The sequence below is a fragment of the Leuciscus leuciscus genome, assembly GCF_965113295.1.
Source record: "Leuciscus leuciscus genome assembly, chromosome: 10".
NCBI lineage: Eukaryota > Metazoa > Chordata > Actinopteri > Cypriniformes > Leuciscidae > Leuciscus > Leuciscus leuciscus.
In genome coordinates this window covers 27,614,869-27,629,527 of record NC_138734.1, presented here as the reverse complement: position 1 = coordinate 27,629,527, position 14,659 = coordinate 27,614,869, and the positions used below count along the sequence as shown (strand labels likewise).

Genomic DNA, 14,659 nt, shown 5'->3' with positions numbered 1-14,659 from the left:
TGTGCATGTTTGTGTTCATTTGTAAGTCACAATTCTTCTGTGTGTGTGTGTGTGTGTGTGTGTGTGTGTGTGTGTGTGTGTGTGTGTGTGTGTGTGTGTGTGTGTGTAGGCAAAGAAGATGGTAAAACCTGTAAGAGAGTCGCCATCAGGACCACCATCAGAAAAGATGACTGTAGAAGTAATGCACCTGTGAGTGTGAAAGATTCACATTAAAAATGCAATTCCTATTGTTACATATATACATTTTCTGTTGTTCTAATCTATTATATTAGGTTTTCTTATATTCTTTAATCCAGAGGTCTTCAATCCTGCTCCTGGAGGCCCAAAGCCCTGTAAAGTTTATCCAGCTTGCTTTAGCTTATGATTTTCAAGCGATCCTGAAGACTTTGATTAGCTGGTTCCGGTGTGTTTGATTAGAGTTGGATCTAAACAGTGGACAGTAGACCTCCAGAAGCAGGGTTGAAGACCTATTCTATTCTATTCTATTCTATTCTATTCTATTCTATTCTATTCTATTCTATTCTATTCTGTTTCCTCTCCATCCATCCATCCATCTATCCATCGGAGTTGCTAACCTCATCTCTCTTGGTTTTTCTCTTCAGGTGACTGTGTATTCATGTGATGGAAAATGTCCATCTGCCACCATCTTCAATTTTAACATTAACAGTCACGCACGTTTCTGCAAGTGCTGCCGTGAGAACGGCCTACAAAACCGCATCATTCAGCTGTACTGCACTCGAAATGCCACCACGGTGGACTATTACTACCAGGAGCCAATGGACTGCTCATGCCAGTGGAACTGATTCTTTGTGGACTGTGTGCAGTAAAGTTAAGATCTCAGCCAGAGCACTAGCTTGACACAGATTTTGACTGCATATACAGTATAGTATCTGTAAAACTGCTAACTACTAACACATCACTGTTTTTGTCTTTAATATCTCAAATGTATCTGTAATACGTTAATCAAACATTCATTAGAATAAGAACAAACTGCTGTTAAATTTGTGTATTGTTTAGATTTGAGAGTATTAACATTAAATGACATGCAAATTAGTATTAATATTTTTCATAAACATTTTAAGTACACTTATACTGTACATCTTAAGATCTTAACTTAACCAAATGCTTTATTTAAATGCAACTTTGTGCATTTCTAACAAAATCACATTTCTTATTAATTAGAGGGGGAAAAAATTACGAGCCAGTCTTAAGTAGTTATTTGATATTTCAGTAACACTTGCAATAAGGTCCCAGTAGTTAACATTAGTTAATACATTTATTAGACATTAACTATCAATGAGCAACACTTTTGTTACTGTATTTATTTACCTTTGTTAATGTTAGTTAATAAACAATGCAACTGTTTATTGTTAGTTCCTGTTAGCTCAGGTCCATTAAATAATATGGTAACACTTTACAATAAGGTTCCTTTATTAAACATTAGTTAATGTATTAACTAACATGAACTAACAATGAGCAATACATTTATTACTGTTTTTGTTCATCTTTGTTAATGTTAGTTAATAAAAATAAAGCTGTTCATTGTTTGTTCATGTTAGTTCACAGTGCATTAACTAATGTTAACAAGATTTTAATAAAGTATTAGTAAATGTTGAAATTAACATTAACAAAGATGAACAAATGCTGTATAAGTGCAGTTCATTATTAGTTAATGTTAACTAATGTAACTAATGAACCTTATTGTAAAGTGTTACCAATAATATTAACAGATACAACTTTTCTTTTTAACTAATGTTTTAATACATTTTGAAATTATATTAACATTAACTGAGTTTAATAAATGCTTTAGAACATTCTTTCTTTGTTAGTTCATGCACTGTAAAAAATTATATGATCAATAAGTTATGACACTATATGTTTTTACGTTGCTTTAACTCATCAAAATAAGTTAATCAATTTCAACTTTTTATACAAGTTATACAAGATTCAACAAATTTTTTAAAATCAGTTTAATTTACTTAAAGTTGATTGTACTTAAAAAAGTAAGGCAGCAACTTTTTTACAGTGTGTTAACTACTGTTGTTAAATAATGTTAGTAATAGGAATCTTGTTGTAAAGTGTTACTGAAATTATCCGCTACAGGCGCACACTTCCTGTCACTAGTTGTGTCCTGTCTTAGCCGTCTTTAAAAAAACATAACTTGATGAACTTGAATTTTCCATACTATAGCCATAATGTCAAAATTTGTATTTCTGCTGCAAATGATCAAAATTGTGTAAGCCTAAAAAGGATTAGCATTTAGTAAAATATCTAAAAACCTGCATGTTATTGTCAATGTTTTTTAAATAATGAAATAAAAATACAAAAAAATTGCACTGTGCAGATCAATTGAGTTACCAAGCTATTTTGTAATATACTGTATACCACTCAATTATCCACAGATTATTATACCGCAGATATTAATCATTTTGAAAATATTTCACCTTTATGTGTGAGAATATTTCATTTAAGTCATTTCACTGTAAAATGACCAAAATGGACTCAATAAAACTGCAAAAAACCAATTGGCATCAATCTTGGCATCCATCAGCGGAAGAGTAAGATCTTTACCCTGATCTAATTTCAGAAGTGGTTTATTAACTAGATCAGCCCACGCATGACTTGAGTTATATCCTGCTGAGTTGTGTTTTGCTTTCAAGTCGGATAATTAAAATTTTGGAAAAGTTCCTTTCCTCCCTTGTGTACATCTGCTGAATCAGAATTTAAAGGAATGTTGCGAGTTCAATACAGTGAACTGTAGATTTCCACAGAGAATAACATCGAGCTTTACTAGTAAAAACAGCAGTGCACTGACAATAAAAATCTGAGGTAGGACATGGTACTGGTATAAAAAAAAAAAAGTACACACTTCAAAAGCTGGAGGAATAGACATTTTAAAAAGCTGTATGGCTCAAATAACACATTTTTGTAAATGAATTAATACATTGCATTCTAACTTCAAGTGCATTTAAATGTAAACATTTCTAAATCTTGCATAATGTTTGTAAATGCCTAATTTTTGACAGCTAATATAAATTGATTTTTATTCTCAGTGGGTGATGTAATACATGTAGGAGTCTGGTGGGTGTTAGTGCGGGATTTTTTTGTGCCTGTTTTGTTTGCTTCACCACTGACCCTACATGACTCCCACGTGCTGACTCTGTTGTCTTGACAGCCTGCACTTTATTTCGATTCGGTCAAAAACGAAAGAAAAACATGTAGTGGAGAGGCTATCTGATCTGACTGAGAGCTGCTCTCAAGAGGAGGTGTGGTTGAATCCTCCAGTGGGTTTTGTTATGTTATAAGATGCTGGCCTGGGCATCTGAAGTGGCAGAGGAGGCGTGCCCTCAAGGAATGTTGGGTATTTTTTTTATGTAAACTGAACTGAGCCAATTTTTTTGCTCTAAGATGCCACGGAGTGCACTTGTGACCACAAAGACTGTTTTAGGATGTTGCTGAAGTTTGATCATATTGTAGTGTAGGTTATTATTACAGTGCAAGCTGCAAGGCTAAAGACCTTAGTGTTTTACTTTAAGAATATGGTGTCGTCTATGGACACTGGAATTATGGGATGGAGCTCCATGGACAAAGTTCTGGCCTTGTTTTGGCAACTTCTGCACTTCTTCCAGGTAACAATTCATTTAAACCGTTCATTCGAGATGGATCCCTTCATCTTCAAGTGCAAAAATGCAATTGTCTGCTGTGAATCAAGAAATATGCCTTTCTGAGTAAAACAACAAAACCTGTTTATGTTAGAAAAAATCTAAGCTGGAATAGTTCTTTAGAAAACTTTAAAGTCAACATGAAATCAAAATTGACTGTTTGCTTTCTTAAGAAATGTTCCTGTGCCATTATTCATTAGTTAATGAGAAGGAACTTTTGATAAAAGACTATAAAGACAATACAATCTTTCATCAAAACGTAGTAACTTTTGCATCTGAAATGACTTTCCTTTTCAGCTGTGTTGTTTACACTGTAAAAAAAAAAATCATGATTTGTTGTCACAAATTTTGTTTCTTATGTCAATCAACTTAAATAATTGTAGATCTGTGGTTCAGATAACAGAACATTTTGAGTTTCTGTTGATTAAACCTGTATTGATCTCCAGTATTGTATGAACTCAAATTTTTTATTTCAATTAACTCAATATTTACCCAGGTAACTTACTTTTTTAAGTTAAACCAACAATCCTTTTTTTTCTTTTCTTTTTTTTACAGTGGATTGACCAGAAATAATGTTAATCAAAAGCTAAATACTGCTTTCTTGACATTATTTTGCAGCCTTTGTAAAATCTTCCAGATGACAGAAATTCAGTGGTGCCTAACAATAATATAATAAAGGTTTTGGCAATAATATTGCAATAATATTTTTTACCTCCCTCTGGAATACAAGTCCCTTTTTTAATCATCAAATATCCTATGTAGTACATGCAGAAGTGGGATGTGATCTTTTCATGTTGATTTTAAAGGTCTTATAGGGAGCATAATGAAGTAGTATTAAAGGCTTGATAGAAAAACAATGATCTGCACCCAATCCCTAGTTTTTTCTTTCCTCTTGTTGTCCTTCAGGCTTTCAGTCTTCCATATCCCAGAAGTCCATCCTCTGTCCATGTGCAGGTGGCGTTTCAGTGTTTTCCGTCACAGACAGCTAATTTTTACACACTTTCATTGGGAAACAAGGTGCGAAGCAAACACTATATCCCTCTCAAATGCTCACTCACATTAATAATATGTTTGATTAATTGAGTTTCTCTGTCAGGTGCTGTGCAGTATTGCAGTTTGTGAAGACGTGTGTGAGTGTGTGATGACTTTCAGAGGACCACAAGTGTATGAGGAACTGGAATTTAGTCTGCAGTCATACAACAACTCAGAACTGCTGGATGCCAAGACTTTCCAACTTGGTAACACGCAGCAGCTTCAACCCAAAAATGAACATAATGTTTTATTTATTCATATTTTATTCATTGAGATTCTACTTTGTTTTAATACTCTTTCTTTGCTCTATTGTTAGTCCCCCTCCTGAGCTCCTCTTTAAGCATGGAGATCTCATCCACGACTGCCATGTTCAGCTGGTCTACATTAGATGGTGGAAATGTCTTGGATGTGTGTTTGGATGAGCAGTGTTGGGTTGCATCCCATTTTCAGCCATTCCACCAGGTGAAAGGGTTACAGCCCGGACGTCGTTATAATGTCATTGTGAAAAAGAAAACATTCTTCCCTCAACTCCAAATTAACGTTACACAAAGCCTTCAGCTGGCCATAAAGACGGGTATGTGCAAAAACACATTGTTTGGTCTGTGATGAATTGCTTGTGTTCCTTTATTGCCACTTTATAGTCACTTTAGTTAAAGGTTTCTGCTAAATACATCAAGGTAAACGTCTCAAAAGTAAAGTAGACCCAAAATTGTTTTACTGGGCTTGATGCCATAAGAGAACATTTTAGAGTTTCTCAAATACTTTTTACCCTCCAGTTATGTAGAAAATTACAATTAACATTTATTAATGAAACTTGTCGTGGGATTGAAGATTTTTTGTGAATATTAACTTAAATTTCAGTCTATTTCTCACACAAAAATGACACGTATGATTTCATAAGATTTGAGATGTAGTGCAGAAAGACTAAAAACGAGACTTAAACTTGTAAAAATACTTTTACAATTTTTGTAAATTGAAATGAAACTGAAATAGAATATAAATATTAGATGAGAACTTTGTTAAAAGTTAAGTTAATGTACTAAAATGACTAAAACTGAAATAAGAAAATAAGCTGAATTGAAATGTATATAAAAAAACTAATACAAATTACAAAAGCACATACATTTGCTTAAAGTAAAATGGAAACTGAAAATATAATATAATAACTCAAAGCTAGATTAAAATGTTAATAAAATGAAAAGTTGTTTGGACTAATTTGATGGTGCTTTGTAATTTTTGGGACAATATTATATTATATTTGACAGTATAAATCACCATTCACTTTTGTTGAATGAAAAAGTGTAGATTAGAGCTCTACTTTTGTGTAATCTCCATTTGTGCTCTATGAAATAACAAAAAATCATGCTGATTTGGAATGACAAATGCTTGAAGAAGATGAAAACTTCAGTAGTAAATAGTATAAGACACACACATACACTGACGGTGTAACTTGTCCTCCTGCAGGTCAGTGTCCCGTAGGCTGGCTTGCTGTGGGGTGGAGCTGTTATAAGGTGAGCCCAAGGTTCAAGTCATGGTCTGGAGCGAAGCAGATGTGTGAAAGATCAATCCCAGGGTCACATCTGGCCAACATAAAGACAGATGCAGAGTTTCTGTCCATCACATCCTTCTTAAAGTCCTGTGACCATCTTCTGCTGTTGTGGACGGCTTTGAATGACCGTGAGGTACGTCAAACACACATAAACAATAATGACGTACAGTATTACGTACCTATATTTTTGAAAGACATGAGTATGCAGGCTGCAGCATGTATACTTTGAACAGTGTGCAAATTGTGCGTATGCATAATATGCTTTTTCGTAAATTTAAAACATTTTTATACAAAATTGGAAATTAAAATGGAAAACAATAACTTGAGGTCATGTGACGACAACGTAGCATAATAGTGCAACAGTGCCCGTCCACTTTTTCAGCAGCCTTGGTTCCTGAAGGTTTTCTCCCGTAATTAATTTTAAATGGTCTTCTTTAAAGAGTTGAACCAAACTAACCAGTTACTAGGTGAATCACAACATTACAAACTTTTATTTGCAGCAAAAAAGTATTTTAAAATCAGAGAAAAAGACACTGACTTTATGGGATTGGGCAGATGCTGAAGATGCTTGTTTTTATTCTCTGATTGGTGGAGCTTTCTTTTGGGTAATGCAGTTTTTCACCAGGAATTCCACAGTTAAACACGGTTATATATATATAAAAAAAGTTGAAATAATGCAGACTAATGCAGAGAACAAGCTCATAGCTCACAGCAGGTCTTTCTTTAATTGTTTATAAGATATCCTTATTGAAAATAAATGGGGTTTTTACTTCCGGAACCAGGCTGTTGAATTCTAAACTGTTTGAAATGGGTTTTTTATTCAGCCTCTGTTTTTTAATATCTACAGACAGAAGGTGAACTCCGCTGGTCTGATGGCTCCGCCTACAACTTAAATATTGAAGTGACATCATCTCTTGCACCCAATCAAACAGGCTGTGTTGCGATGCAGAAGAATGCCACTGGAGAAGGATACTTCTTCACTGCTTTCCCATGTTACCTGCAGCTCCCCTATATATGTCAAGAGGAGTGTGAGTGAAGAAGAGAGATAAGGGGGGTGTGATTTACACAAGTAGGACATCTTCCTCGATCAACATCCACTGTTGTTCTTGGAAAAAGGGTTGGGTTAGAGTCAGGATTGATTGGGTTGATAGGAATGTTGTTCCTGGACCAACAAAGCTTGTTGATCCAGGAATATGTCCTGTTTTGATTAATTCAACTGTGTGATAAGCATTTTCAGAGAAGTGCCGTGAGGAAGACTGTATTGCTCAGAGGTTGCTCTTTTATTGCTCTGGATTTTCTTTTAACGGTGCTATAATTCAGAATGCCTTGTTATTAGCAACATTGTTGGCTGTTAAGTGAACTGCTGCCAGCAACTTAATGCTCGTCCTCGCACTCGTGCACACGCAACGCACAAGAGCTGATATACTCACGACAAAGTTCTTTCTCGCACTTCTCTAATAAATAAAAAGAAGTTGGAAATACTTTTAAAGCGATATACTGTTAGCAAACATCCCGACTCTTTCCACGCCACTGAGAGCGACATTTAGATATTTGATAATAACAAGAACTCTCAATAACAAGAACACACAACAAAAATGACAGTGGAGAGAAAACAGCAGTTTGAGAAAGTATCGGATCATAGTGATGTGAATATGTTTGCACTAGCTCATGTCAAATGAGGTAATTAAAATTACACTGTTATGATAGTTTGATTATAAAGTAGGCTATATTTGAGACTATATAGATCTGGCTATGTGAGACGGGGGGGAGGGACCAATATTTCTAATTATTGCAGTGGACTGCAGTCCCCCTCAGAGCCCTATCATACACCCGGCGCAATGTAGCGCCAAGCGTGACGCAAGTGTTTTTTGCTAGTTTCAGCCTGACGCAGTTATCATTTTCACGTCCTGCGCCACATTGTTTAAATAGCAAATGCATTTGCACCCATTTGCCCGCTCATAGGCCTGCTGGTCTAAAAAAGAAGTGTCCAGGCGCATTGCTATTTTGAGGCAACTGAAATAGACTGCGCCATTGACCAACAAAAATCTGGTCTAAAGTCAATGGCGCAATATTTTTTTTGTTATTTAAAGAGCGCGTTAGTAATGTGCGCCTGTAGGCGGGTCCACAATGCGCTTACACTCTCTGCTTATTACACACACAGGGACGCGCAGCAGCACATAAACTAAAAATTAAAGGATTACAATGTAAAATATTAATATTGTGTACATAAAGATATGGTGGAATCTGGCTTGTCCCGTAGATGGTCTGCTTGCGCGCTTTAACATCGCACATGAGCAGATCCGTTTGCGCTCAGGAGACGCGTTCAGTCTTTCCGTTTGCAAATTCCGCCATGTAAATAGTGAATCCGTAACTGGCTTTTAAAGGGAATGGGACATTTTGTGCACGTTACACCCAAAACACACCCATTACGCATTAAGAGAATAGAGACAACCCTTTTAGACCATGCGCCGACCATTTTTCCCGTCGTTAAACTAGCAAAAGTGGATTCGGACATGCCCTAAGTGCACTTGCGCCCTGCGCTTTAGACCATGCGCTTAGATCGTTAAAATAGTGCCCCTTAATGGTGCTTAATTAATCCCTTTCCTTTGCATGACACATTGACATCATAGTACAGAATAGCTATTTTGGCATTACCCTGAACATTGTATAAGCATTTAATGTGTCATGGAACAAGAGCGCGTAACTGTAGTACTGTATCTTTTTGATTTTCCTGGCAAAAAACCATCCTGAGTCCTTCACATAAAAATCTGTCTACAACAGGCTTTCATAGACAACCTAGGAGGTTGGGGAAGTTTCCTTAAAAGCTGTCCACACATTGGCAAATAAAGGCGATTAAGAAATGACAATTTTTACATATAGCCTTTTTAACTATAAACTTTGTCTCAGATGTTTCTCCGGCATCATTAGAAGAATTAAAAGTAGACTCAAATTAGACAAATGCTGACATACAATACAATTATAAAGCCATAAAATGAATGTGGATCGGAGTTATTATTAAGTAAATCTAGGACTGAAACTATTACAAATCATTTTTGTTAGTTGAAATAAAGCTGAAATGATATTAGATGAAGCATTTAAACTTAAAAAACTTAAATAAAAATGAGAAATGTTGCCTTGGAAACTAACTGAAATAAGTTAAGTGGAAGTACTGAAATGACTAAAACTGAAATGAAAATAAATCTAATTTTAAAAATATATTAAAAACTAATTAAAATGACAAAAGCACATCACAAACTTAAACTTAATGAAAATGAAACCTAAAAATATAAAATAATTCAAAATATGAATAAAATTTAAATGTGATAAAATAACTGATGTGGATTGCATAGCTGAGATTATTTGGTTTTACAACAATTCGATCAGAAATGTTAAGTTCATATTTAGGTCTCTGACTTTTGATTGTGGACTTTGGTGTCTTGGAAGATCTGAGCACAGTTTGAGACGTTGAGAACTTTTCTGAAACTCTAGAGTATATCCATGAGATGAGATTGTGATTACTGAAATCTTTTTGAAGGAAAAAAAAATTGAGAAGCAGTGGGCCAAAATGACACCTTCAGCCCATATTTTGTTGGGTAATAGTACACTGTGATGTCCACTTGTAAAGGGGTACTTGTAAGGACCATTTGTGGCTTTCTTTTAGAATAATCGTATCTATGTGTGTTTCTGTTACAGTGTTCCAGAGCAGTAGTGAATGGCTGTTCCTGGAGAGTGTGTGTGAGACAGAAGCGGCATTTATCTGGTCTAATGAATCTCACCTTGACTTATCTGCTGGTTTTTCACTCGCTCTACAATCAGAAGATGACTCAATGGATGGAACCCTGTCAAATAGGCCACTCACAAACAGTCAAGGCAAAGTGAGAGTTGTAGGTCTCTATCCTGGACATGTCTATCATTTCTCACTGGTTCTTACACGCCCCAGTGGGGCGTCTCAGACACTTGGACCCATTTTCATCACCAATACAAGTAAGTTTCTACATCTGCAGTACCAACACACATTAAAGGAATAGTTTACCCAAAAAATAACTGGGTTGTTTGTTTAATGTTGCAGAGCCAAATCCTCCTCAGAATCTCACAATGACAGCTGTTACGTCCAGTCAGATTGCAGTGTATTGGACCGCCCCTGATTCTACCCAGAATGCTCTATTCAAGCAATACATCCTGCACTGGGTGGATCTATCCTCTGGCAGAAGCCATTCTATTCGGTTGGACAAGACAAATCAGAGTGCTGTGATTGGTGGGTTGAAGGCGTATCATGCTTACAAGATCACAGTTTTGTCTGTCACTGCTCAAGATGTGGAAAGCAATGACAGTATGTCCGTGACTGTCATCACAGGTAGGTTTTGCAAAAAATAAAAAAAGTGTGTAGGAGATACTGAGGGGTGAATTCATTTTTGTGTGCAATATTTCCATCCAAAACTATGTCTTATCAACATGCCAACCACAGCTCAACTTAACAAAAACACTATACACAAGATAGCACTGTGCAAACTCACCTATTGTGTGCAAATGAAACTATTTGTGTGTGTGTGAGGTCCTCGTTAACCCTACATTAATGGTGAGGATATTTTGTGGTCCCCATGAGAAAAACAGCTTATAAATCACACTAAGTTATGTTATTTGAAAATGTAAAAATGCAGAAAGTTTTTTTGAGATGGGTAGGTTTAGGTAAGGGGATAGAATATACAGTTTGTACAGTATAAAAATCATTACCTTTATGTAAAGTCCCCATAAAACATGAAAACCCAACGTGTGTGTGTTTGTGTGAACGTCAATTTTGTGTATGTAGACAACCTAGTTTTATTTATTTTTAAATTGTGCATGTAATGATTTAATAAATATAATCTTTAGCAAATCTCAAAATGAATATCACAACATTATAATGTACAGTGTAAAAAATGGATGTCTAATTTCAGCATTCAAAACATTTGACTTTTATTGTTTTATTTATTTAGACTAAATTGTATAGAATATTATTATCAGCCAGTTATCGGGATCAGCCAGAATTTTTTTAATGCTGCATCCCTAAATTTGGAAAATGTCAGTGTATAGGTTGGATGTCAGTTTATACCGGCTTGTCCTAATTACCCATGCCACCTTGTTTGGTGCAATTACCTTATTTGCATATTGTTTTACTGAATTAGGTGATAAAACAGTGTAGACAATGATTGAAAATAAGCAGATGCTTATAAAATCATTCTGAATGAATTCCCCCCTCAATTGGGTTTGAATAATTTGGGTTTTCACCCGGTTATGGAGATCTACATAGATGTTTTGTGTGTTGATGTCTGTGTGTTTTAGAGGTTAGTCCTCCACGCAAGGTCTCAGTTGATGCTGTGGGTCTGGAGAACATGACTGTGTGCTGGTGGCCTTCACCAGATGAGGAAGTTAATGAATATTACATCCGACTCCGCCCACAAACAAATCAGGCCCAAACTAGAGAGTTCTGGGTAAATAGCTCCACCTGCGTCTCTCTTGCACAGCTCAAACCAGGTGGGACGTATGTAGTGGAAGTGGCTGCAGTGAAGGACAAAAACAGAAGCGCACCAATTTCCATACGAAAAACTCTGAGTATGATTCGTTTGTTTTTATCTTCCTTTTCCTTCATTTCCCTTATGATGCCTCTGTCTCAGTCTATAATATGTATTTTTATGCTTGTTTCAGAACCTGATAGCATCCAGATAGCTGTCCCATATGCAGTTGGCACACATTCTGTGGAGCTCTTTGTGCAGATGCCCAAAAACAGCATTTATGACGGCATCACCATTACTTACCAAAATAATCGATCCTGGACGCCAGTGTCCAAAGACCGCACCAAAGTGGTAGTCGGCAACCTTAATCCAGGGACGCAGTATAACTTTTATGTGTTTGTGACCAGCAGAGACACAAGCAGTGACGGTTTTGCTTTACCACCTGTGAGCACCTGTGAGAAAACATTTGAGAAACTTTTACTCTTATTGCTCACATAAGTACTGTACCGGTCAAAAGTTTGGAATTATTCAGATTTTTTTTAATGTTTTTGAAAGACGTCCCTTATGCTCACCAAGGCTGCAATTGTTTGATCAAAAATACAGCAAAAATGGTAATATTGTGAAATGTTATTACAATTTAAAATAACCGTTTTCTATTTTAATATATTTGTTTTAAAAATGTAATTTATTCCTGTGATGGCAAAGCTGAATTTACGGAATCATTACTGACGGTCTTCAGTGTCACATGATCATTCAGATATCATTCTAATATGCTGCTCAATACTAAGAAATATTTCTTGAGCGCCAAATCAGATTTTAATCAGAAAGGATCCATTAAATTGATCAAAAGTGACCATCTTCAGTGTCACATGATCCTTCAGAAATCATTCATGCTGATTTAGTGCTCAAGAAACATTTCTCATAATAAGATATCATTTTGATCAAATAAATGCATGAGACTTCTTTAAAAAACATCTTAATGATTCCAAATTTTTGACTAATAGTGAATCGAAATATGAGCATACTGCTCCTTTTATACTGCACCGTCAATTTTTTATTTTTTTTTACAAATAATATGAAACCAAATGCTGTTACAGTACCAAAAAAGTGCAAATAATCCTACATTGCTGTCACATGACCTCGTAACATTGTATATTTAATGCAGTATCAGTTATAATTTTGAAAATAAAATTTTCATTTTAGTAGTTTTGCACAATATGCATACTCCATGCTCCAGAAATGATACACGTAGAATGGTAGTATGCTATTCCAAAAACAGTCAGAGTCTCTGAGACTTAATTTGAATGTGTGTTTATCTATTTACAGGTTTGGCTCCTCCCACTCATGTGCATGCTGGTGTTGTGACTGACAGCTCTATAGAGCTCTTGTGGGACAGGGCCGAGGGGGAGGGTCACCATTATGAGGCGCTGTGTATGAACTGTGCTGATACTCCCATGGTATGATTCTGTGTTTGTGAGCACACATCCTGTGTATGTCTGTTTCTTTTAAGTGACAGATCAGGTTGAAATAGCTTCTTGAGTGGATGATCATCATCATTATGAAACTAAAGTGAAATTGTGCACAGAAGATTTTAAAGTCAATGTTTTATGCTGTCCTTAAATAATAGATACTCAAATGAGGAGAAATAGTTTGTTTACTACTTTGTTGTGTGTGTCTTTTAGGTGCAGAAGGTAGTAGACACTAGAGCAGTTTTTAAAGACGTGATAGCAGGAAAGCTATGCAACTTTTTAGTTCGAACCGAGAAGGAATTTTTCAGAGACAGTCCAGCAGTGATTATCGCCATCAGAGCTGGTAAACATACATTCACTAAGGCTTAAAAGTTCACTACCGTTCAAAGGTTTGGGGCCAGTAAGAATTATTATAATATTTTTTACATTTTTATTCAGCAAGAATGCATTTACTTGATCAAAAGTGACATGCAGTAAAGACATTGTTACAAAATATTTCTATTTCAAGTAAATCCTGTTTGAACTTTCTATTCATCAAAAAAAATAAAAATCCTGAACAAAAAATATGTCACAGTTTGCATAAAATATTAAGCAGCACAATTGTTTTCACCATTGATAATAATAAGAAATGTTTATTGTGCAGTAAGTCAGCATAATAGAATGATTTCTGAAGGATCATGTGACACTGAAGACTGGAGTAATGATCCTGAAAATTCAGCTTTGCACCACAGGAATAAATTACATTTGAAAATATATTAAAATGGGAAAAAAAAATGTATTGTAATAATATTTCACAATATTTCTGGTTTTACTGTATCAAATAAATGCAGCCTTGGTCAGCATATAGACATCTTTTATAAACATTAAAACTCTTCACCCGAGTTTTTGAACGGTACATTTCTACATTTTTAAAGAGCAATTTCTAGAAAAATGTATGGATTTTATATAAGGACTTTTAAAGGTCTGGAAATCACAATTTTTTTGTGCAATCCTGTGATATTTCCAGGAGTTTTATGAACCCTGCTTGATCACTTTAATTGCCTTGTGTCTGTTTGTAGCTCCCAGTTCGGTCACCTTGTTGCCTGTGCAGAGGACATCAGCATCTCTCAGTGTGCTCTGGAGGGCAGGCCAGGGGGTCAGTGACTCATTCATCCTGTCCATCAGAAACTCAACCTTTATCCTGCAGACCAATCAGAGTGCGTCTGATGACAGGTGCGGATTTAGATCAGTTATCTGCCCTGAAGATTCGTTCTTTATGTGAAAGAGGTTTGGACTGCAGCTTGCTCTCTTTTTAGAACATTTCACTTTGACAACCTGTTGCCTGGAAGTGTGTATACTGTTGAAGTGAGCAGTGTTAGTGGAGACAGGCGAAGTTTACCTGCTTCTGCAATTGCTAACACACGTGAGTGTTACTACACTTATACATTGGTGCAAAACTTAGCAAGAACTTATCGTCTG

The 14,659-nt window shown here is 35.7% G+C and overlaps 2 protein-coding genes across 6 annotated transcripts in view; both read left to right on the top strand.

The window, feature by feature from the left end:
• Positions 1-2,334, top strand: part of otogl (otogelin-like) — a 51,076-nt gene extending 48,742 nt beyond the window's left edge. The window contains exons 57-58 of the mRNA XM_082181713.1: positions 110-189; positions 603-2,334. Coding sequence (XP_082037839.1) covers positions 110-189; positions 603-803 — 281 coding nt within the window. The 3' untranslated portion in view covers positions 804-2,334. The remainder of the gene's footprint in view (positions 1-109; positions 190-602) is intronic.
• Positions 2,335-3,319: 985 nt separating this feature from the next.
• The window catches only part of LOC309507510 (phosphatidylinositol phosphatase PTPRQ-like), a 57,879-nt gene continuing 46,539 nt past the window's right edge, over positions 3,320-14,659 (top strand). For 2 of the 5 annotated variants that reach the window (XM_082181710.1, XM_082181709.1), the window contains exons 1-14: positions 3,321-3,629; positions 4,569-4,679; positions 4,759-4,900; positions 5,011-5,268; positions 6,159-6,376; positions 7,091-7,271; positions 9,937-10,227; positions 10,313-10,597; positions 11,563-11,832; positions 11,926-12,186; positions 13,059-13,189; positions 13,415-13,544; positions 14,260-14,413; positions 14,497-14,603. In XM_082181710.1, coding sequence (XP_082037836.1) covers positions 3,540-3,629; positions 4,569-4,679; positions 4,759-4,900; positions 5,011-5,268; positions 6,159-6,376; positions 7,091-7,271; positions 9,937-10,227; positions 10,313-10,597; positions 11,563-11,832; positions 11,926-12,186; positions 13,059-13,189; positions 13,415-13,544; positions 14,260-14,413; positions 14,497-14,603 — 2,629 coding nt within the window. In that variant the 5' untranslated portion in view covers positions 3,321-3,539. Of the gene's footprint in view, positions 3,630-4,568; positions 4,680-4,758; positions 4,901-5,010; positions 5,269-6,158; positions 6,377-7,090; positions 7,272-9,936; positions 10,228-10,312; positions 10,598-11,562; positions 11,833-11,925; positions 12,187-13,058; positions 13,190-13,414; positions 13,545-14,259; positions 14,414-14,496; positions 14,604-14,659 lie in introns of those variants that run through there. The other 3 variants (XM_082181708.1, XM_082181711.1, XM_082181712.1) reach the window with 3 other exon arrangements.